Source organism: Harmonia axyridis, chromosome 2 (assembly GCF_914767665.1).
Source record: "Harmonia axyridis chromosome 2, icHarAxyr1.1, whole genome shotgun sequence".
Lineage (NCBI taxonomy): Eukaryota > Metazoa > Arthropoda > Insecta > Coleoptera > Coccinellidae > Harmonia > Harmonia axyridis.
In genome coordinates, this window is record NC_059502.1 from 631,182 (window position 1) to 654,342 (window position 23,161).

Genomic DNA, 23,161 nt, shown 5'->3' on the forward strand with positions numbered 1-23,161 from the left:
CTATTCGATCCTAACGGTGTTTTTGGAGTTACTGAGAAATAAAATTTCAAAATTCACTTATTTATCGTTTCATTCAAAAACTCTGCCAATGGATGTGAACCGAACTTCCTAAATTAATCGAGGTGAAGGAGTAGAAATCAAGTTTTTTACTCGGAAGCGAAACAATTCCAACACCCCATAGAAACCCAGGATGACCTTTGCACTTGTTAGTCACAATCAAATAGACGGATACCTGCAATATGGAAAACGAAAAGTAGATAATTTCATTTTACAAAACCGATCAGATAACCTACTTATCTGACTAAAATCGCTTTTCCTATCGTAGAATCTCCATTATCGTCATTCGCGATAGTGATTATCTGTGCAAAGATCGATCAAAAAAACGATGTGAACCCAAAAATCAAGGATGTGGATTGAACTTATCCTAGTGTGTATGTCCTTTGTGCCCGTCTACTGTCAAAATATGCCGGTCCGAACCTTGACCAAGGACAGGAGGTTCCACAGGGCTCCCACCGTGGACCACCAGAATTTAAATTTTAACAGTCCTGCTCCCAGTTTGAGGAAATGCTGTCCTTTTGGCGAAGAAATAAGGGATCGGAGATGCCAAAATCAAGATTCGGGACGATTATCTGCATTTAGAATAGAACTTGTAATTCTTCCATTCGAAATAGAGATAGGAAACCATTGCTCTAAGGCCAATTCAACTAGGATTATGATAGAACTGGATAGTGAGAAGGATCTTGTGGATTTGTTGCATGTGAGGCTACACGCTGTATCTTTCCGGAATCCCGTGGATAGGAACGATTTTTGCCTAGACTACATCCACGGTATATTTAGGGCTTTAGTGTGTTATAGGAAAGATGAGGAGAATATCAATCCATATACTTTAGTTGGTGAGTCAAATATTAAAATGAACAATTATTAAATGGAGAACTTCATATCTACAAATATCCAGAAAGATATACAGGGCGATTCATAAGCAGACATCTTCAATTTTTTAACGGGTTTTTTAGCCAAAAATATGAATTATTTATTATATAATTTTTTCTCGAGCGCTCAAAAATATTCGGCTTCAGTTTATTTGAATTTGTGTTGTTTATATTATCATGTTTCGGGCTTTGATCCATTTTTAAAACTGAAAAGAATTCACTTTATATTACATACAGGGAGGTACAAACGAAAATGACGGATTCCTATGATAATTTTAAGAAAAACAAGTCCTATAAATATGGGCCCACAAATGTTATCTTTCCGAAATACAGGGTGTTTGAGTTTGATTTTTTTCAAAGTTTTTTTTTCTCATAACAACTGCTCTTCACAAGATATCCAATTCAAATTTGGAATATATAGGGTGTTTTTTTTTCGAGATATATAACTTTGAGTTGGCATTTCTGTTCAAGATGGCGACCGATTTAACAGCTGTCAAGTGATTTATTCTCAGTTTGGTTTGGCAATTCATCATGAATAGACTCACGGCTGAACAACGCTTGCAAATAGTGCAATTTTATTTCGAAAATAATGGTTTTGTGCGGAAAACGTATCGCGCACTACGTCCATTTTAGAGATGAAGCGCACTTCTGGTTGAATGGCTACGTCGACAAACAAAACTGCCGCATTTGGAGTGAAGCTAATCCTCAAGTGTATGTCGAAACACCTTTACATCCAGAAAAACTGATTGTTTGTTGCGCTTTATGGGCTGGTGGAATCATTGGTCCGTACTTCTTCAAAAACGATGATGGCCAGAACGTTACAGTCAATGGTGATCGGTATAGAGCAATGATTACTAACTTTTTCATTCCTGAATTGAACAACCATGATGTCCAGGAGCTGTGGTTCCAACAAGACGGCGCAACATGTCACACAGCTCGTGCCACAATCGATTTATTGAAAGACACGTTTGGTGACCGCCTAATTTCACGTTTTGGACCTGTGAATTGGCCTCCAAGATCTTGTGATTTAACACCGCTAGACTACTTTCTGTGGGGCTATGTAAAGTCATTGGTCTATGCGGATAAGCCACAAACCCTTGACCATTTGGAAGACAACATTCGCCGTGTTATTGCCGATATACGGCCACAAATGTAGGAAAAAGTCATCGAGAATTGGACTACATCCGAGCCAGCCGTAGCGGTCATATGCCAGAAATCATATTTGAAATGTAATGCCACAAGATTATCTTGCGTATAAATAAAATTCATGTCAATCGAATAATCCATCGTTGTTTTATTGCAATTTAAAGTTCTATAGCTCTAAAAAAAACACCCTTCACATATATACCAATTTAGAGTTCACATTATATGAAATGCCAATTTCGTTTACAAATCTACAGAGTGTAATTTTTTCCAGAAAAGTACTTGCTCTTTTCTGCCAGAATTTTTTTTGGTTACTAGAAAAGAATTCGGGAAGAATCTTTGTTCTAATAATAAAGTTTGCCCCATTTTCGTTTGTATTTCTAGTTTAGGAACCCTCATCGATCAAATCATGAGTCATCGCCAGTGTTTTTTTCTGTACCTTAGTAACTTTCAATTTGTTTCGCTTGTAACTTGCCAAAAATCGATATCTTTCAATTCTACTATGCGAAAAAGAAATAGTCTGCCTCATCAACTTCTTCAATTTTTCTAATCATATAAGATCGGCATGATAAGCCATTCCATATCAATCTAGCCGAACAAATTGATGCCAAAAATAATAAGAATCAAACGAGTCGCATCAACCACTCAGTCGAGTTGAAGATCCGAGTACCCTTCGAGGTTCTTGGAAAAAGTGGATATGAACGACACATAAAATATCGATATATTCAGTTTATATCTCATTCAATTAGCCGATAAAGCCACCAGATGCTCTGGCCATATTGAATTACCAACAATCCTATCATCACCAGTCCCAACATTTCGAGATCGATGTCTGTTTACTCTATACCAAAATAATAACACTTTCGGAAAATGTGCCATAAATACGTCTCCGCTATCTAAGATGAATACTCGACCGGAAAGTTTCGCGATTTTTCTGTATCTCACGTTGGTGTGTCATTTAGATTCGTTACAGGCTCAGAATAGTGCTCAATATTCGGCCCACAACTATACGTCGGTTAAAAAGTGCTGTCCTAAAGATTTCCTGTTCAATCATACCTGTATTCACATACCGCATTTTTCTGAATCTTTGAACATTCCGATTTACGTCGGTAGAAATTCGGTTGACAATATAACAGATATCTCGAAGATTTCGATCGCAAACGCCTACAACATAAAGAGATGCGAAAAGTTGGATGTACACAAGAAGTTTTATATACAGGCGGACGCCACTTTGAAGATCTATATACACTGGCATATATGGCATTATGACGCCTATGATTTTTGTGTCGAGTACGATATTTTCGGGCAGCTCATTGCCTACGTTTGTGGCGATAAGAAGGAACCAATTTCTGATACTCTGAGGTCAGTAGGTGAGTTTTTTTTTGAGGTTTTTTTGATCGTAGAATTTTTTTATTAAGAATATTCATCGAATAATAGTTGTAGTGAAGGGATCGCAGAATCCCTTTTAGATGAAACAAATGACTGACACATTTTCGGGCTCGGTTTTTAAAAGAATCAATATGGTGAAAATCGTAGCCTCAGGAATTCAAGCTATAAGAGAAAATTGAAAAATTGCGTGAATTATGAAGTTCTCATAACTCTTTTATTCCTGGAGCTTTAACCATGAAACAAAAACATTCTATAGATACTTCTTTCAGTAGGATAATTGGTGTGATCATTTATTTTTTATTGCTATTATTTTTGAAGTTATAATACAAACTTGTGTTTTTTGATGTGAACCATAATAATTGCTATAACAAATGAAATTGCTTATCTTTCCTTTCCAAAAAATTTTTATATGATATGAAGGGTGCTTTTTTAGAGCTATGGAACTTTAAATTGCAATAAAACAACGATGGATTATTCCATCATCAATTCACAGGTCCAAAACGTGAAATTAGGCGGTCGCCAAACGTGTCTTTCAATAAATCGATTGTGGCACGAGCTGTGTGACATGTTGCGCCGTCTTGTTGGATCCACAGCTCCTGGACATCATGGTTGTTCAATCCAGGAATGAAAAAGTTAGTAATCATGGCTCTATACCGATCACCATTGACTATAACGTTGTGGCCATCATCGTTTTTGAAGAAGTACGGACTAATGATTCCACCATCCCATAAAGGGCACCAAACAGTCAGTTTTTCTGGATGTAACGGTGTTTCGACATACACTTGAGGATTAGCTTCACTCCAAATGGGGCAGTTTTGTTTGTTGACGTAGCCATTCAACCAGAAGTGCGCTTCATCGCTAAGCAAAATAAAATGGACGTAGTGCGCGATACGTATTCCGAACAGAACCATTATTTTCGAAATAAAATTGCACTATTCGCAAGCGTTGTTCAGGCGTGAGTCTATTCATGATGAATTGCCAAACCAAATTGAGAATAAATCACTTGACAGCTGTTAAATCGGTCGCCATCTTGAACAGTAATGCCAACTTAAAGTTATATACCTCGAAAAAAAACAGCCGTTATAAGTTGCTTATCAAACTATAGAAATCATCAAAACTTTCAGTTTTACTTGGAAAATCAACCAAGTATCTATCTATGATAATCTGTAAACTTCAGATAATTGAAATATTCGCAGACCAAGGTGTCCGGATTTGACACCTTTAGATTTTTTCCATTCGTCATATTTCAAGAACAACATTCATCAATTCGAAAATGTTAAACACATCTAACGATGTTAAATCCGGAGATCTTGGTGGCCACCGAATATTTCAATTATCTGAAGTTCACAAATTATCATGAATAGGAACCGGGTTGATTCTCTGTATGATACTTTTGATGATTTCAGTTGTTTAAAAAGAAATTGATATATCGTGTTATAGGTATTTTTTGAGAGGAGAAAATAACGATTTTATTCGCGTTGGAATTTGTATAGTTTATATTGAAAAAAACACAAATTTTTATTGTAACTTCAAAACTAATTGCAATAAAAAACAATTGATTACACTAATAGATTCTACTGAAAAAAGTTCCAGTAGAATGTTTTCATTTCATGTTTATATCAACAGTCATAAAGAATTTTCTCTCATAGCTTGAAGACAGTTGAATTTATGAGGAAACGGTTTTCACCGAATTAATTCTCTCAAAAAACAAGCCCGAAAATATGCCGATAAATTTTTTCTAGCTCAAAGGGATTCTCAACATTCATTATTTGTGAATCCGATTTGAAAAGTAAGGATATCAGTAGTCACGTACAGAAAATTATTATATCTAATTATTTCTGTGACTTGTTTATGTTTATTCAAATCTAAAATAAACATATATCTATCTTTCTATCAATGTGGTAAAGCAATCGATTCCTGTGATAAATTTGAGGAATGTATCTCGTACCGTTATCCAAAAAATTTGGTAGGCCATTTTTCGTTGATTATTTTGAGTGTGTGGTATTCGAAAAAACCTAAAACTTCTCTGCACTGGATGCATAATATTTAGTTGAATATTGAAGCTTGATAATTTAGGTTTCGTATTTTGAATTTAGGAGACTTGCCTTCTGAATAGTTCTAACATAAAAGAAAGTGGAAAATGTTAGTAATAAATTAATGCAAAACACAAAAGTTTTACCACAAAGTCTCATCCAAATCAATCTGAAAATAGCAAGTCATATCAAACCGATTAAATTATGTATTTTTAAATCTCTCTCCGAAAGTAACATTCTCCGAAAAAAAAAATAAGAAAAAACCAAATGACTCGTAATAACAAAACCTTTGTGTAAGAAATCTAAAAAGAAAAATCTCGGTATCCTACGTCATCCAACAATTTGGGACGGTCTAAAAATGAAATCGCGGAACTAAGAACAGTCCTGTCTGCCGTAGCATATAAACAAACCAGTAGGACCTTGAAAATTCGACAAAATCCAGTTACAAACAAAGCACACGCGAACCGTCTATCGCACTTACCATTTCGATTTTAATTTCTCTAAGGTCCCAAATGCAGATTAAGGTAATTTACAACCCGTTGGACTTTATCGATTAACCATTAGAACGTCCCTCAAGAGAGCCAAACACATCGAAATAACCTGTCCAAGATTTTAAAGTGGATTTGAATGTTGTTGAAGACCGACAGTCCACTTCGATCTACGCTGTCGACCGGTAGTATTGTTAGAAACGTCAAAAAACAACAACATGAGATCCGCGCTTTGAACACACTTCTTCAGATGTAGCAGCGATGGTGTTAGTTCGAATTTTAGCGGTAGTCTTAACCCTGACCGAAGTGACGCTATGTTACAATCTTTGCGCCCCTCAAAAACTTGTCAACAGCAACGTCACTGTCTACAAGTACAAGAAAGAACAGATTCAAAATTGCGGTTGTGCAAACGAACCAAAAAAATGTGTCAAAAAGTGCTGTGCCAAAGGGTTCAACATAGAAAAAGCGAGATGCTTTTGGAACGGTGGACAAGACTTCGAACTACCCGTGTTTAGTGGAAATGTGTCTCTGTCTAACTTGACCGTTAAGAATTTTTATGTGGGTGTCTTAAAACACTGTGATTTTTACGCCAGGATGCCCTGGGAAGGGTTTTACCTGCAGGAGGATCTATCCCTTTACCTTCCTCTCGAGCAGGAATATCTGACTTCAGAGAATTACTGTCTGGACTACACAAGGGATGGACTTTTGATAGCTATTCTTTGCATTTCGGAACCTGTAGCTTCTTTATCTGTCAAGTTAAACTATGTGGGTAGGTAAAAATCTTCTAGACAAATTCCGAAATTTTATTCACCCCTAAAAGAGTAGAAATATAGGCTCTAATAGAGGTTTCTGGAGAACTGAGTCTATTCAAAATCTTTCAATTAGGATTATGATATTATTTGAAATTTTCTGTTGCATTGTTTCGAATAGTTTTCGAAATATCAGTTAAACAAAACTGAAAAAAATTAAAACTCTCTACACGTTCTCGAAGAAGAATCAATACCAATACCAATCAAATATTTTATCGGAAATTGTGAACAAAATTTAGCCATAAGTTTTCTGGATTATTCCAGGAAAAATAATAATTCATTCGTGAATTTCTCGATATTATGTTGTATGTTGAGGAAAATTCGTCATTTGAAATTGAAAAAAATTCTAAAATTACTCAGAAATTATTGAATTTAGAATCGTTTTAAAAAACTATAATTTGTCATTGCAGTATCGAAAGCAATTATTGAAAGAATTTTGTTCACAATTTTCGACACAATAGTTGAACCACCCTTTGTCGATATTTCATTAATTTTTGGCGAGTCAAGTTGCTCAACATATTCACATTATTCTACTTTGAAAATGTGAAGAAGAAGATTCACACTTAGGATTTTGGGAATAAATCTAATTAAAAGAATACGGATATTTTCATTCTCGGTTTTTTTTATTAATATTTTGTTGGATTAATGCAAGAGTGGAATTTTGCAGCAATATGTTAGCACAGTGGAGACTATCGATTAATATCATAATACTGATTTTCAAAATTAAAATACACCCAGTTCTCGAAAAACGTCTAATGAGTACTCGAATTTAATAGGGACACCCTATATAGCTACAACTGCTCTTATATTTAACCTACTCAGGTAGATCGATATGAGAACACAAAAAAAATATAAAACAAAAGAATTAAAGCAAAAAACCTAAATAATTTTTTTTAATGGAAATGAATAAGAAACAAGGAAGTACCAACATGTTGCACATTGATCTGCTAGAAATGGAACATATATTTTATGAAATGAAACAGTAAATCAGCACTAGTATTCATTTTGGAGAGTATTCTCAAAAATAATAAATGAAGCGAGGGCATGAAATAAAATATGGTCATAAAAAAAGAATAGAACGTATGAAATAAATTCAGTGGAAACAGTAGTAATATCGAAAATTCAGATTACATGCTTTTAAGTAGCAATTAAAAGTATGAACATCAGCCTGCTTTCTACATATATCGGAAGTTAGAGCAAAAATTTGTTCCCTGTTTTTTTCTATTGATCTACTCAGAAAAAATTCGTACGTCTAGACATGTAACCATGTTACGATTTCTTTACACAAAATTTGTTTCTAATTGTAATTATTACTGATAATAAGTTTGTGTAATTTAAATTGCTTATCCTTCATTCAACTTGTTTGTTTTTTCTGTGAAGTGCGCAAATCGAATTTCTTGATTTTACATGGAAACCTTGTCGAGCAGAAATCAATATACATATTAAAAACAGTTACTTGACGGTCGCAGTAAAAATAACAAAATTCAAGGAAGAATTCGAAATGCTGATAATGACATCTTCCATGAAACCGGTATTAGAAGTTGTACTGCTCGAAAAAAAGCCAGTATTTTGACATGGGATGAAATCAACTTGTTGATTATAGCACCCCAGAACTGAACAAGGTCTCAGTTTTTGTCTCTATATGTTTATAAACAAACTGTTTTAATGACGCAATTATAGACGATCTCGAAAAGTTCGAGGTACAATAAATAAATAAATCAAGTTGGTTGGAATGTACATTTATAGATTTCCGTTTGACATTTCAGCTTGTTGAATATTTCCACTTTTTTTTAGGGAATTCACTTTGAGTTTTTATGAGGGGTTTTTGAATAAGAGGTTTCGTTTTCATATTGAAAAAAAAAGTATATTTCTAGAGGAATCAATGGATATTGATTTGATTGTAAGGGGGGAGATATGCCATTGATAATGGAAAACGTTGAAGATAGAGAGGCTTTTCATTCTTAGATTTTTCGAGACTCAAATGGGTCAATTTTGCTTATTACTCTCCAAAGTGAAAATTGGCCTCATCCCTGAGCGACGTGCACAATTTCGATTCTTCACATCACTAACTTGTCCCAACAACTCGAATTTTTTTACAAGTTTCGCTATTGCCGATCGAGAAGGTGCTTCACTGAATGAAAAATTTTGACCATTTTTGTTGTGAATTTTTTACAATTTCAATGCGTGGTTAAAGAGTGTATCTTCCGTTTTTAGTATTGGAGTAGTTTTTACTCGAAAGAAGACAGTTTTAAAAGTAAGAGCTGTCCAAATAACGGGCTATTCGAAATGAATTAGCTTATTGAAAAAATTTATAATATTAGACATGACTACCAATATTGAAGTAATTAATGGATGTCGTTAAAAATACACCTAAAACAAAAACAATTGCGTTCATTGACGAACGTCAATGAATATTCAAAGCACGTTTATTGATGCAAGTACAACCTATTATTATTTAAACTACAGGATGTGTTCAGTATCTTTTTTCGGCTGTGAAAATTATCTATCTATATCTATGAAATCATCAGCGTCCTCAACATCAATTAAACTTGTTGTCTGAAAGGTCTCATCATATTAACGAATTTGGGGGAACAATCAACACTGTTGTCGGATTCATCGAGGACAAAATTTATGTCTCCGAATTCAGAGCACTCTCTGTATGTTATTAAAGTTAACACCGAGTGTCTAAAGTTTAAATATGAATTTTGATTTTCGCAACAATTGTTTATGTTTTAACAATTTCTATTTAAAATTGGCAATTGGTATGTTGGGCAGACTCATAATATTTTGAAGTGTAGAATATACAATTCAGAGATTGGTGATTCTCAATGAATCCAGATCTAATTTTTAATCATGAAAATATTATGGGTACCTTTTGTTTTCCTAAAATTATTCTTTAATTTTCTAAGGTTTTAATGATGTGTCCAACTTGAAATCTTGTTATGGAGCCTGATCTGAAAATCCAATTCAGATATATTGAAGGTTCAAAACGAACAGAAGAATAAGAATAGACCATTACGGAAAATTTTTCGTACTGAAATAAAAACAAAACAATTACAAATAATTAGTGAGCATTTCTTGGTCGAAGAGCTCTTCGTCTTATGAGTAAACACGAGAGTAAATAACTAATAACTCAATGAGTTTTAAACGAAGATTAATCGTTTCCTTCTATACAGATCCCAAATAAATTCAATGGTGATAAATTATAATTCACATCGCCGAAAGGAGAAATTAACCATCTTAGGAATTTTTGTTGCTATGAATCCAAAACGGCCCGTGTTGTGTGGCTTGTTGCACCATCTTGCTGGAACCAATCTTCCAATTCCTTATCATTGAATTCAGGGAAAAAAATCGGTAATAATTTGACTATAGCGATGAGAATTAAAGTTTTGAGTGACACCTTTCTCATTTTCAAAGAAGTACGCGACAATCACTCCATCAAACCAAATTACACACCATACAGTGATTTTTTGTGGATATAATGATCTTTTAGCAGTTACATAGGCTCTTTTAGATATCCACAGAGTAATAAATGAGCTTAGTCGCTGAGGATATAAGGATGGAGATGCATAATTCTCTATAGCGTGCCGTAAGAGAGGCCCAAATATTATACGCGCCGAGTAATGGATAAATTTGTATCTCCTTCAACGCTTTCACTTACAGCATTAATATTTTCGGTCGAGCGTGTATTTCCATGATGAATGGGCCTTAAGACATGAGTAACAGATTTAGTCTCTTCAAATTTTTTCACTGTCTTACCAATGGTATGCTCATATGGACGATTATGTCGATCATAATCTGCCCGTGATGCATGAAACGTACTTACTTCACTGTTAAATGTCTAACCCATAGAGTAAAAATCATAGATAGAGGGAGTATACGCAATTTCTACATGTCCCCCACATGGTTAGATTACGTTGTCAGATTGTGATATATTTTCAAATCCACAATTTTACTATATCGTTATGAATGTTTATTATATTAAATGAAATATATTCATTCGAGTGATTCCCGATTAAATATGCAAATTTGAATATTTGAAATTCGATATTTTTTCTAATTGTCGAATATATAATAAGCAGAATATTTATTATTTTCTGTATCTACCTGCTAAAATCCAAGGTTTGGTAACTTTTGCTCTCCTAGTGTCATCGGTTGTTTAACGTCGTTTGACGCGCTTGAAGTTTGTTTTCTGAATTTCTGACATATTTAGGTATTTATTTCAATATATTTTCAGTTGATATGAAACATTGATTCACTATGGGACATAAGAAGTGCGTTCTTTTTGGAGAACCTAGCGAATTGAGTGAAATATCGTATCACTGATATGTTTTTATTTCCGCGCGTTTCATGTCAAATTTGATAGTTCATGTTGGGGACAAAATTTGCTTACTGAAAATGAAATATGCTTCCTCTATCTATATTTCATAACTCTGAGGACCAACCTAACTAAACATATGACACTTCGGATGACACTGACAGTTCTGTTTGACATACATTATTATAATAATAATAATTTAGTTTATTAAATCATAAACAATAATCGCAGAGGCTAAGAGCCTGTACGCGATTGTACGCGATTGAAACTGGATATGATATGTGAACCACAACATGAATAACTTATTAGAAACGTATATTAACAAATTACTAATCAGCTATCATGAACCAGTTTCCTCACAATAAAAAAATAAAGCATAAAATATTCTCAGAAATAACGAAGAAAACATGTATCTTCAATCTAAACGAAAGGCCGATTACTTTCTGATGAGATACAACCTCCTCCAACTTTTTTCAGCATATTTCAATGATAAACAAGTTTGTTGCACATCGTAAGCAAGATGTCCGTTACCTAACCTCTAATTAAAACCTGCGTATAGCAATTCCAACATTTCCAACAGATCAGTTTCAGTTTTAAAAATGAAACGGACTAGACACTGCATCCCAGATCGAAATGAAAATCTCGGTGGGATGCTGTGCGTATCTAATTCTCTGCGGCTTATCTCTGGCGAATACTACGTCTTTAGATTTGTGCCACGTGGAACCACACCTGTTGAAATTCGGACAGTTTTACTTGTACAAGAATTACCCTCCTAGGCTGTGTGGTGATTGTGATACAAGGACGTGCTTTAGGAAATGTTGCGCCCATGGATTTTCCATCGGGAAAGCCCACTGCATTGGTGGTGGTATGCTCGGAAATTTCAGCATAGCCATCTTTGAGGGAGTTAGTTATTTGGGAGAATATCGAGGAGATGCTTGGATTGTGGGAACCATGGCTGACTGCGATTTCTTTCCTTTGGTTCCCTCCTCTACAGATTCTTCTGATGAGTTCTACGTGCAGAGAAACGGTTCTCTGTGGGTTCCTCGGTTTCAGAGAGATTACAGCAGGAATCAGTATTGCGTAGATTCGATGGAAAATGGGACCAAAGTTGCTCTTGTGTGTTTTCCTGATAAGAAACCTCATATTACTATGGAAATCGCAGGTATGAATTGGGGGATTCTTAACGAAGAATAACAGTTTGAAGCTCCCTGCAAAATTTCATGTTGATTGGGTCACCAGAACCGTAGAAATTTTTAGAAGAATATCAGTAAATACTTATCATCTAAATGACAGAATATTGGATAGTATTGGCAATATGAAATAACAATTTCAAGCTTAGTGCAAACCAGAACTTTAGACATTCAAGTAGAATATCGAGAAAAATACTCAGTATGATCAATGACAACAGATCTGATTATCTTGAAATTTAATTTTAGTAACCACTTGAATGTTAAGAGGGATAACCACAAGGTGGTTGTTCGCGTATCAGTCAAACTTTGGTACCCATTCATTTCCCTTCTGGTGCTCCTGCGATGACCAAACTTTGTACGCTGTACGAAAAATATTAGTAGAGAGCAGCACTGTAGACGACTTTCACGAAATTATAGTTTCACCTCTTTTGTAATGATTTTTGGTTGGTTTCTTCTCACGAATATTTCAAAAATATATTAGTGCTTGTTAAAAAGTCCATATCATCCTTTTTTTTGCGAAAACAGAAGGATACCTGATTTTTTTCATTTGTCATTGGCAAATTAAAATATTTACTTTCTACCATTTAGATTATTGTTTAAGGAAATTATGAGAAAACCCCATAAAAAAAGGTGATTTGTAAGGAAAAATCTCTTTAATTTCGTTTTGAACTGTGAAGTCAATTGGTCGTGTTCCTTCTAATGACAATATTTTAGGAGATCGTAATATCATCAGTGAGTGCATGAATGAACGAGCACTCGAAAGCTGGTGACACCAAGTCAGTCATCTTGTTGACTTTTTTTTACTCAAGCCGAATGAATTCGTCTGTATCATCTGAAAGTATGTAAATATTTCTGTATATTCACTACTTAATATAAACACTGATTCCCGACATTTAACACATGCAAAACATACACAAATGATGTTTGTTATGAGAGTCTAATTTCTATAGGCTGCCGGAAGAGAAGATCAGAAAAAATATAACTAATGATATATCGATAAATCAATGTTTTTATTTTATGAACCAAAATTCTATCACAAGATTTTTCTGATTATAATGGGTGTTTTTTTTCGAGGTATATAACTTTAAGTTGGCATTACTGTTCAAGATGGCGACCGATTCAACAGCTGTCAAGTGATTTATTCTCAGTTTGGTTTGGCAATTCATCGTGAATAGACTCACGCCTGAACAACGCTTGCAAATAGTGCAATTTTATTTCGAAAATAATGGTTCTGTGCGGAATACGTATCACGCACTACGTCCATTTTATTTTGTTTAGCGATGAAGCGCACTTCTGTTTGAATGGCTACGTCAACAAACAAAACTGCCGCATCTGGAGTGAAGCTAATCCTCAAGTGTATGTCGAAACACCGTTACATCCAGAAAAACTGACTGTTTGGTGCGCTTTATGGGCTGGTGGAATCATTGGTCCGTATTTCTTCAAAAACGATGATGGCCAGAACATTACAGTCGATGGTGATCTGTATAGAGCCATGATTACTAACATTTTCATTCCTGAATTGAACAACCATGATGTTCCAGGAGCTGTGGTTCCAACAAGACAGCGCAACATGTCACACAGCTCGTGCCACAATCGATTTATTGAAAGACACGTTTGGTGACCGCCTAATTTCACGTTTTGGACCTGTGAATTGGCCTCCATGATCTTGTGATTTAACACCGCTAGAGTACTTTCTGTGGGGATAAGCCACAAACCCTTGACCATTTGGAAGACAACATTCGCCGTGTTATTGCCGATATACGGCAACAAATATTGAAAAAAGTCATCGAAATTTGGACGTCCAGATTGGACTACATCCGAGCCAGTTGTGGCGGTCATATGCCAGAAATCATATTTAAAATGTAATGCCACAAGATTATCTTGCGGATAAATAAAATTCATGTCAATCGAATAATCCATCGTTGTTTTATTGCAATTTAAAGTTCTATATCTCTAAAAAAACACCCCTTATATATGGAAAACACCATAAATGAATCATAGAGCTCACAGGTGTTTTGTACAATATTTTAATGTGATAACAAGAGATATTTTTATGGAATTAAAGCTTCTGAGCGCCGACCAGACAACAGTTCTTGGCTGTATTTCTTTTATTTTTTCGTTTTGTTAATTATTTTTACGTTTATTACAGGTATGGTCATATCTATGCCATTCCTGCTGATCACCTTCATCGTGTATGCACTCTTGCCTGACCGAAATCTGCATATGAAAGCTCTTATGTGCTACGTCATCAACTTGTTGTTAGCCTACATGTTTATAGTAACCATCCAGCTATCAGATACAGTTTTTCCAGATGATATTTGTGCAATTTTAGGTGAGTTGACTGATAAAGAGATATAATATTTCTTATCGGAGTAGTGCAAACATTTTCTTGTTCGAGTTGAAAGTTTGATTCAGACCTGTGCTTAAATCAAACTATTGGAATATTGGCTCTCGTATTCAAATATTGATTATTTTATGCGAATAGATAGATGAATAAGGACACCACCTAGATTCTTAAAACAAGAAATGGATGCCAATTTCAATCATTCTCGTCAAGAATGAATGTGTCAGTGTTTCTATTAGCCCTAAATTGACTGGGTATCCAAACCTATCTTTTATATCGTGATTCAAAATTATAAATTTGAAAACTTTCCACGAAATTTACTGCTTCTTTCAGGAATTCATGAAGTAATATTCATATTCTTTCATTTATGAAATTTTTTATACATTGTTTTGTATCTTTGGTTCATTTTCGAAATACTTATTGGCTTCCTTGATGAAATTATCCTTTTTTTCACTAGATGAATAGCTTCATTACAGGAAAAATTTTGATAAATATATTTTTCAGGTTTCGGTTGTATATTTTTCTTCCTTTCTTCATTCTTCTGGATGAATGTCATCTGTATCGATATCTTCTTAGGTTTTAGGTAAGTTGTTCTCATTATCATCAAAATTCTTCTTGAGAACTACCCATCAGATAGTTAACCACTGAGCTTTTTGAGTTACCTAAAATGTTTTTCATTTTATTTTCGAAAAAAATACATAATCTTTTTTCCGTTTTTCACCATAATTTGACCCCCCCCTTTAACTTTGTTACTGAAAGAGGTACAAAAAAATGTTTCCTACAAAAGTTTCTCGAAATCGACTATTGTTTTTTAAAATGATTTCACAAAATGAAATATATACAGAGTGGGCAACATATTGATAGCAACTTCATTATTTCAAATGGAACACCCTGTATATTTTTCTATATTTGACTAGCTCTTATTCCCCTGATTTCGAATATATAACATATGTTTGGCCTATATCTCTTATTCTGAGTTTTACAGAGTTTCAAATTTCAAGAACCACCTTGCAATCTCGGTAATCAAAACTCTGAAAATAAATACGCATATATAACTCTTATCAATTAATCTTCGAATTAATTTAATTGAGAAATGATTACTTCAAACATATTCGAGATCAGGAGAAAATAACCAATCAAAATATGGAAGTGTATACAGGGTGTTCTATTTGAAAATATGTAGTTTCATTCAATATGTTGTTCACCCTGTATTCATTCAATTGACGTAATCATTCTCAAAAAAATTATTTCATTTGGTACAATTTTTGTATGTTATATTTTTATTTATCTGTTTTTGTAACAGAGTTCGAGGGGGGATCAATTTATAGTGAAAAACATATGTCATATATCGTTGCCAACGAGATAACTGAAAAAAGGGCATTTTTGAGTTATCGCAGCCTACCACTTGAAAAGTGATTACTGAGCACGCCAGGTGGTTCATGAAATTTGAAACTCTGTAGTACTCAGAACAAGAGATATTGGCCAAACATATGTTATATATTCGAAATCAGGGGAAAAAGAGCGAGTCAAATATAAAAAAATATACAGGGTGTTCCATTTGAAATAATGAAGTTGCTATCAATATGTTGCCCACTCTGTATATATTTCATTTTGTGAAATCATTTTGAAAAACAATAGTCGATTTCATGACTCTTTTGTAAAAAACATTTTTTTGTACCTCCTTCAGTAACAAAGTTAAAGGGGGGGTCAAATTATGGTGAAAAACCCGGTACATAGCTGAATTTTCGAATAATTTACTGGATAGATTCTGAGATATGGAATTATATATATAAAAAAATTTTAGTTAATTGAAATTGAAGATTTTCAGTCCAATCGGATCGATGGGTAGGTTTTGTTTCTCAAATATGCATATCAACAGCTTTTAATTCGCTCACATGGTCAATTCGTAAGAAATTAAATCATCATAAAACAAGTTTTACAAAAAATACGAAGGTCGAAATTTTTCTGTTAATTTTTTTTTCGGAGAACCTTTTGAAAATGAGTCATCGTGCTGAGTGAATCCAATCAGAATGTTAATGTCCTCATATGAAGACCGCACCTCTTCAGCCCTAGGGATAGGCGAAAATTAATGTTTCATGGGATATCACTTAATACCGAATGAAAACATTCAAGCTGAAATGTTTCCATAAATTATTTCCCAATCCCCTGTGGAAAACCCAATTAACCTAATGGACCCGATCAACACATCGTGAAAAAAAAAGTTGCCGATAGCTCTATTTTACGCCAACAAGGTGACATTTTTCTCGTGATAATATGCTTTTAGGTTTCGCCATAACATGAAGGTTAGGTTTTGACGTTGATCGATTTTTATACAGGGTGACCAGGTGGAGATAGAGGCGGGTTAGGAAATTATATTTAAAGTCAGGATTCCCATACGAAAATTTTGAGGAATTTCGAACGATTTTAACTTTTCAAACATTCATTCTTTGTTGATGTTTTTTGGTTGTTTGAACATTTAACTGGTCACTAGACACCCTGTTTATCACCAATGGATCCAACATACGCTGTCCTATCAGAAATTCGACTTTCACATCGATGGCACTATTGATTTCGAAAATATGACTCCAATATCACATTTTCAGTTCTGAAGAAATTTACATGAAGTTCATTTCAAATTTAAATTTTAAGAAGGATTGCCACCACGTGGTATTTTGCGTATTAGTCAAATTTTAGTACCCATTCATTTCTCTTCTGGCGCTCCTGCGATGAGTAGAGGGCAGCACTGTACGACGATTCTCACGAAATCATAGTTTAATCTCTTTTGTGAAGACTTTTGCCAGGTTTTTTTTTAATATATCAGTGCTCTGTACAAAGTTCATATCATCAATTTTTTGGCAAAAAACGAAAAGATATCGAATTTCTTTTTTATTCTTCACTCGCAAACCAAAAATATTTATTTTCTTGTAAATTACTGTTTAAGGAAATTATGTTAAAACTCCATAAAAATCAGTGATTTGTAAGAAGAAATATCTCCAATTTAATTTTGAACTGAACAGCCACATGGGAGTATTTCCTCTTAATATTCTCTATAAGTGTGACGTCACACACCGCCATTTTTGGTTCTCCTGTCAGTGTTCGGAATCCAAACAAATAAATTGTCATTATAATTAGTACGGTATCGTTGAAGGAATTGGCTTATTTTCATAAATAATAGTGTTTGAGGAACGATTTCAGTATTAATTGATAGACAGAAGGAACGAGGTTAAAACCAGTAAGTTTGAATCCTGTATCATTCCCCAGAGTTTGTAAAAATCTGTGTTTATTAGTTGAACTTCAAGTTCGATTTTACTGGCATTAATCTCGTTCCTTTTGTCTATCAATTAATAGTAAAATCGTCCCCTAAATAATCTTATTTATCAAAATAAGCCAATTCGTTCAACGATAACTAAGTACTAATTTGCATGACAATTTGTTTGTTTGGATTCCGAACACTGACAGGAGAACTAAAATGGCGGTGTGTGACGTCATCACTAATAGAGCGTAGATTTTACTTGTCAAATGTCAAAAGATGACAGCTTCAAAAGAGACAACTACCAGATAGCGGGCTTTTCAAAATGAAACCTCTTATTGGAAAACCCAAGTCCAACAAATCGAACATGAAATCTGTTCAGTCGTTCTTGATAAAAGTGTCACTCGAAAAAAGTCAAATTGGTGTCAAATAACTACATCCTTTTTCTTGATATTGCAGTTTTCATGCCAACTAGCCAACATTGTAACATTTTGAAGTCGTAATAAGGAAAATGATGAAAAAATATTGATTGATTACAAAGTCTCGATGCCTCAAGCGTTTGTTTTTATCTTTGGCGCCACTTCCTTGTATATAATTAGCATAATTTGAAATTTTTGCATTTGGGCAACACAAAGGTATACTGAATATTTATAGACGAAAACATGCGTCTATTTTTCAATTTGCTAAGTTCTGTTGACTGCCTTGAATGTTAATTATTCTTTGTATCACATATTTCAAATGCTTAATTCCTTTATGATTGGTTTTTCCACTATTTTTTTCGTTCCAATATCGTCATACAAACATTCCTAGAACAAGGAAAAGATTTATATTTCAGTAAAAAAAAACACATTCAAAATTCAATACCTCCAAAACTGTTGAAAGGGAAACACTCTTCCTTCTCAAATGTTAGAGATAATTTCATGAAATTTGGTATAATACCTACTCATCAGTTTCTTATTATAAATGTTGGATCCTTGTGGAATTCGATTATTGAAAATAGCCAGAAGTATTACTGCTATAATTACACGACAAATTCATCTTTCCGAAAATATCTGATTCATAAAACTATAGAAATTGATGGCACTCTGAAACAAAACAAAGCACGCGCCAATAACAATAATGATCGCTATATTTAGGAGTATCAATTCGATTCGAGAAATGCTCAAAAGTCATTCTTAATCTGGGTCAATGAATATTGAGAGCTTGATTCATTCACAAAGCACTTATTTCATGGTATTCCCATGAATATTTAAAATGGAGCATAAATCAAAATATCATTGCGAAGTTTATATTGAGAAAGACACTGCTATAAGGGATTAGACTTGAAAATTAAAAATATTCATTGCAGAAACAATATTTTTCAATATCATTATATTATATGTCTTGAAGTTTTTGGAAAATAATGAATTTTTCGATTTGTATCTTAATTTAAACCTTGATAAATCAATACGGTATAGCTACAGATTTTTTATTCAAGTGTTATGCAACTGTTCTAAGACCAGATTAAATCATTCAATTGTTTATTTTAGGGGTATCCGAGGAGGGCCTGGAATCAGATCATCGGAATGGAAAAGATTCCTCATATACTGTATATACGCCTGGGGAATGTCACTTCTCATAGTTTTCATCACATTCATGATCAATACTTACGTTAATCCCATCTCAATATTCCATCCAGGAGTTGCTATTGGACAATGCTTCATCAGAGGTGAGAAAAATATAAATATAGGGTGTTTTTTTTCGAGGTATATAACTTTAAGTTGGCATTACTGTTCAAGATGGCAACCGATTTAACAGCTGTCAAGCGATTTTTTCTCAGCTTGGTTTGGCAATTCATCATGAATAGACTCACGCCTGAACAACGCTTGCAAATAGTGCAATTTCATTTCGAAAATAATGATTCTGTGCGGAATACGTATCGCGCACTACGTCCATTTTATTTTGTTTAGCGATGAAGCGCACTTCTGGTTGAATGGCTACGTCAACAAACAAAACTGCCGCATTTGGAGTGAAGTTAATCCTCAAGTATGTCGAAACACCGTTACATCCAGAAAAACTGACTTTTTGGTGGACTACATCCGAGCCAGCCGTGGCGGTCATATGCCAGAAATCATATTTAAAATGTAATGCCACAAGATTATCTTGCGGATAAATAAAATTCATGTCAATCGAATAATCCATCGTTGTTTTATTGCAATTTAAAGTTCTATAGCTCTAAAAAAAACACCCTTTATTATGACTTGTTTACCTTCTCCACTCTTTATCAGCAAGACTTTCCTAAACATATTCAAAAAAAACATTTCAATTAATATTAACCATCAACAAACAGACCCTTGGGGTACTCCACTGGAGTTGTCTGGAAACTGGATTCAACAATGTTCAAATCGAATTTTCTTTTGACAGATGGCCTTCCGATGCTGTTGTATTTCTATGGACCAATGGGAATACTAATAATAAGCAATGTACTCTTGTTCGCTCTAACCGCCTTGAGGATACGCAAAGTGAAGAAAGACACGGCCATGCTGAAACACAGCGGCAGCAAAAGACATTCCGACGACGAACAGCAAAAGTAAGAACATTCTATCAATTTTCTCGATAGGACTCGTATCGGGTTTTCGCGGTGGCCACGGTTTCCCTAATTTCTATTAGGTATAAATTTGATGGATTTCGTTGATTGCAGCTTCAACCTATACTTCAAGCTGCTCTTGGCTATGGGTGTCAATTGGTCAATGGAGATCATATCTTGGGCGGTGACGCTACCCCAGTACTTCTGGTACCTGTCAGACATTTGTAATGCTCTCTATGGCGTCATCATCTTTTTCATTTTCGTGTTCAAGAGGAACATATGGAAACAGTTGAAGAGGAGGTATGTATTTTTGGTTTCAATCTGCTTATCAACGATCAAGCGTCATTTGAACTACAATACGCTACAAATAAACGAATACAGGAAAAAATTTATTCCACAGTTTTTCAATTTCTGACATATACGCTCTATTAGTGTGACGTCACACACCGCCATTTTTGATTCTCCTGTCAGTGTTCGGAATCCAAACAAATAAATTGTCATTCAAATTAGTACGGTGTCGTTGAAGGAATTGGCTTATTTTCATAAATAAGAGTATTTGAGGAACGATTTCAGTATTAATTGATAGACAGAAGGAGCGAGGTTAATACCAGTAAGTTTGAATCCTGTATCATTCCCCAGATTTTGTAAAAAGCCGTGTTTATTAGTTGAATTCCAAGTTCGAACTTACTGGCATTAATCTCGTTTCTTCTGTCTATCAATTAATAGTAAAATCGCTGCTTAAATAATCTTATTTATTAAAATAAGCCAATTTCTTCAACGACAAAGTACTAATTTGAATGACAATTTGTTTGTTTGGATTCCGAACACTGACACGAGAACTAAAATGGCGGTGTATGACGTCATCACTAATAGAGAGTATTGAATGTCATTTTCCGAAAGTGACATATATGTCAGATATTTTCATTTAACCTCACTTAAATGAAACTTCGCCTTTGTCTGTATGTTTATATTCTCAAACATACATCCACATGTCTGGGTATATGCTATTTGACAGTAAAAAAATATTCTCGTTGATTAGAGTTTTAAAAACTGTTGACATTTATTTAACAAAAATATTTTATTGAATAAGTATGGGAAAAAAAAATTAAGTTCACGATAATTTCATACCTATTAACACCTAATGGGAAACAGATTGGATTGGGCGAACTTGCGATGACGTCAATTTGAAGTAAACACGTGTGATATTTACAATTCGAATAATTTGGGAGAATTGGAAGAATCTGTCAAATAGCATATTCCAAAAACTCGAATTTCAAGGGAATATTCAATGTGCTAGTATTGTCTTTTATAATTTTGGAGCACTGTATTGAAATTTGCAGGCTACACTCATATTAACATCGTTTTTAGATTTCCAAAATAAAAATTTCTACAAAATGTTTGAAAGTAATAACTTAGTTTCGCTCGTTGCAAAAACTCACACCTTCAGTAACTGGTAACATACATAGATATTTTAGATCCAAAAGTCCCCAAACTGGCACAACAAAGATGATACAGACTATGACGACTTCGTGAACTGTTGTAAGGTATCGTTATAGCAAGCGAGGAATTTTTCTAGATGTATCGTCTCTAGACTGATAATTAATCAGTAAGTGAACAGGGTAAAATTGTTTGATTGGTAGCAGTTCGATGTTTATCACTAAAATACTAATTGGTTTAACAACACAAAACAGAAACAAACACGCTAAATGTGAAACAAAGCACTCTTTCACGTACCACACATCTGAAAGGATTTTCATTGGCTTGAAGATTTTTTTCGGCTACATTCCTTTTTTACTACAATAATATAAAATATCTGATATGGTGATATAAATCCATTTCAGTTTTTTATTCCGTGTATTGTTTCACCCACACACACTATCAATTTTCTTCAGAACACGTTAGGTTTTTCAGTAAATTGGCAACAATTATGGAAATAGTGCATGTTGGTGTAAATAAGGTGTAGAAAAACTTTCTTCGATGCTATCTGCCTTGGAATGGTCGTAAATGGCATGCAACTAATACTATAATAAGGAATAATATTTTTAATATGATGGATATGTTCAGGCCGAAAAAAAAATTCCAACGATTAGATTCTTGAAACGTTCGAAAAAAGCAATATTTCACCCCTTTTAAAATATCACTAGTTTCCTTTAGAAAAAAATTGAAGAATAAAAAGTTAGAAAATAGAAAAACTAAAAACCAACCTTCCGATTTTTCTTCTAACTTAAAAGCATGTTTTTTTTAAACACCACACAAAATTTTTAGTAATGCACCAACAATTAGTAGGTTGCGAAACATTTTTAAAACTCACTTTCAAAGCAAACCGTTTGAGATTGAATATTGCATGATATTTACACTTGTATTAGGTTTCCATTTGCATTTGCCAATGAATTAAGTACCTATCTATTCTTCTGATCCTGTCATTATCAATCCACATCAGAAATAATATTGTTTTCTCAAATATTCACTGTTGGGTAAACATCAATCAATAGTGCTGTGCCTGTAGTGGCGATGGGACACAGTAACAAAGCCTACACAGAACACAAACGGTTCTCCCAACTTACATGAGATCCGTGCTTCTGTAGAAGCCAAGTATTATCAATCTTCTAAAAATATCGAACTGGCATAAATCTATGCTAAGAGTTAAAAACTACATGGGAACGTGGTGTCATCGGGGACGAGTAGCGATAGACAGATTTCTT

The 23,161-nt window shown here is 34.1% G+C and overlaps 1 protein-coding gene across 8 annotated transcripts in view; it reads left to right on the top strand.

The window, feature by feature from the left end:
• LOC123672046 (G-protein coupled receptor Mth2-like) overlaps positions 1-23,161 on the top strand; it is a 54,983-nt gene that overhangs the window by 30,347 nt on the left and 1,475 nt on the right. For 4 of the 8 annotated variants that reach the window (XM_045606008.1, XM_045606003.1, XM_045606011.1 and 1 more), the window contains exons 2-6: positions 14,449-14,631; positions 15,148-15,226; positions 19,423-19,601; positions 20,297-20,462; positions 20,574-20,759. In XM_045606008.1, coding sequence (XP_045461964.1) covers positions 14,449-14,631; positions 15,148-15,226; positions 19,423-19,601; positions 20,297-20,462; positions 20,574-20,759 — 793 coding nt within the window. Of the gene's footprint in view, positions 1-346; positions 894-2,904; positions 3,443-5,876; positions 6,752-11,724; positions 12,272-14,448; positions 14,632-15,147; positions 15,227-19,422; positions 19,602-20,296; positions 20,463-20,573; positions 20,760-23,161 lie in introns of those variants that run through there. The other 4 variants (XM_045606010.1, XM_045606009.1, XM_045606006.1 and 1 more) reach the window with 4 other exon arrangements.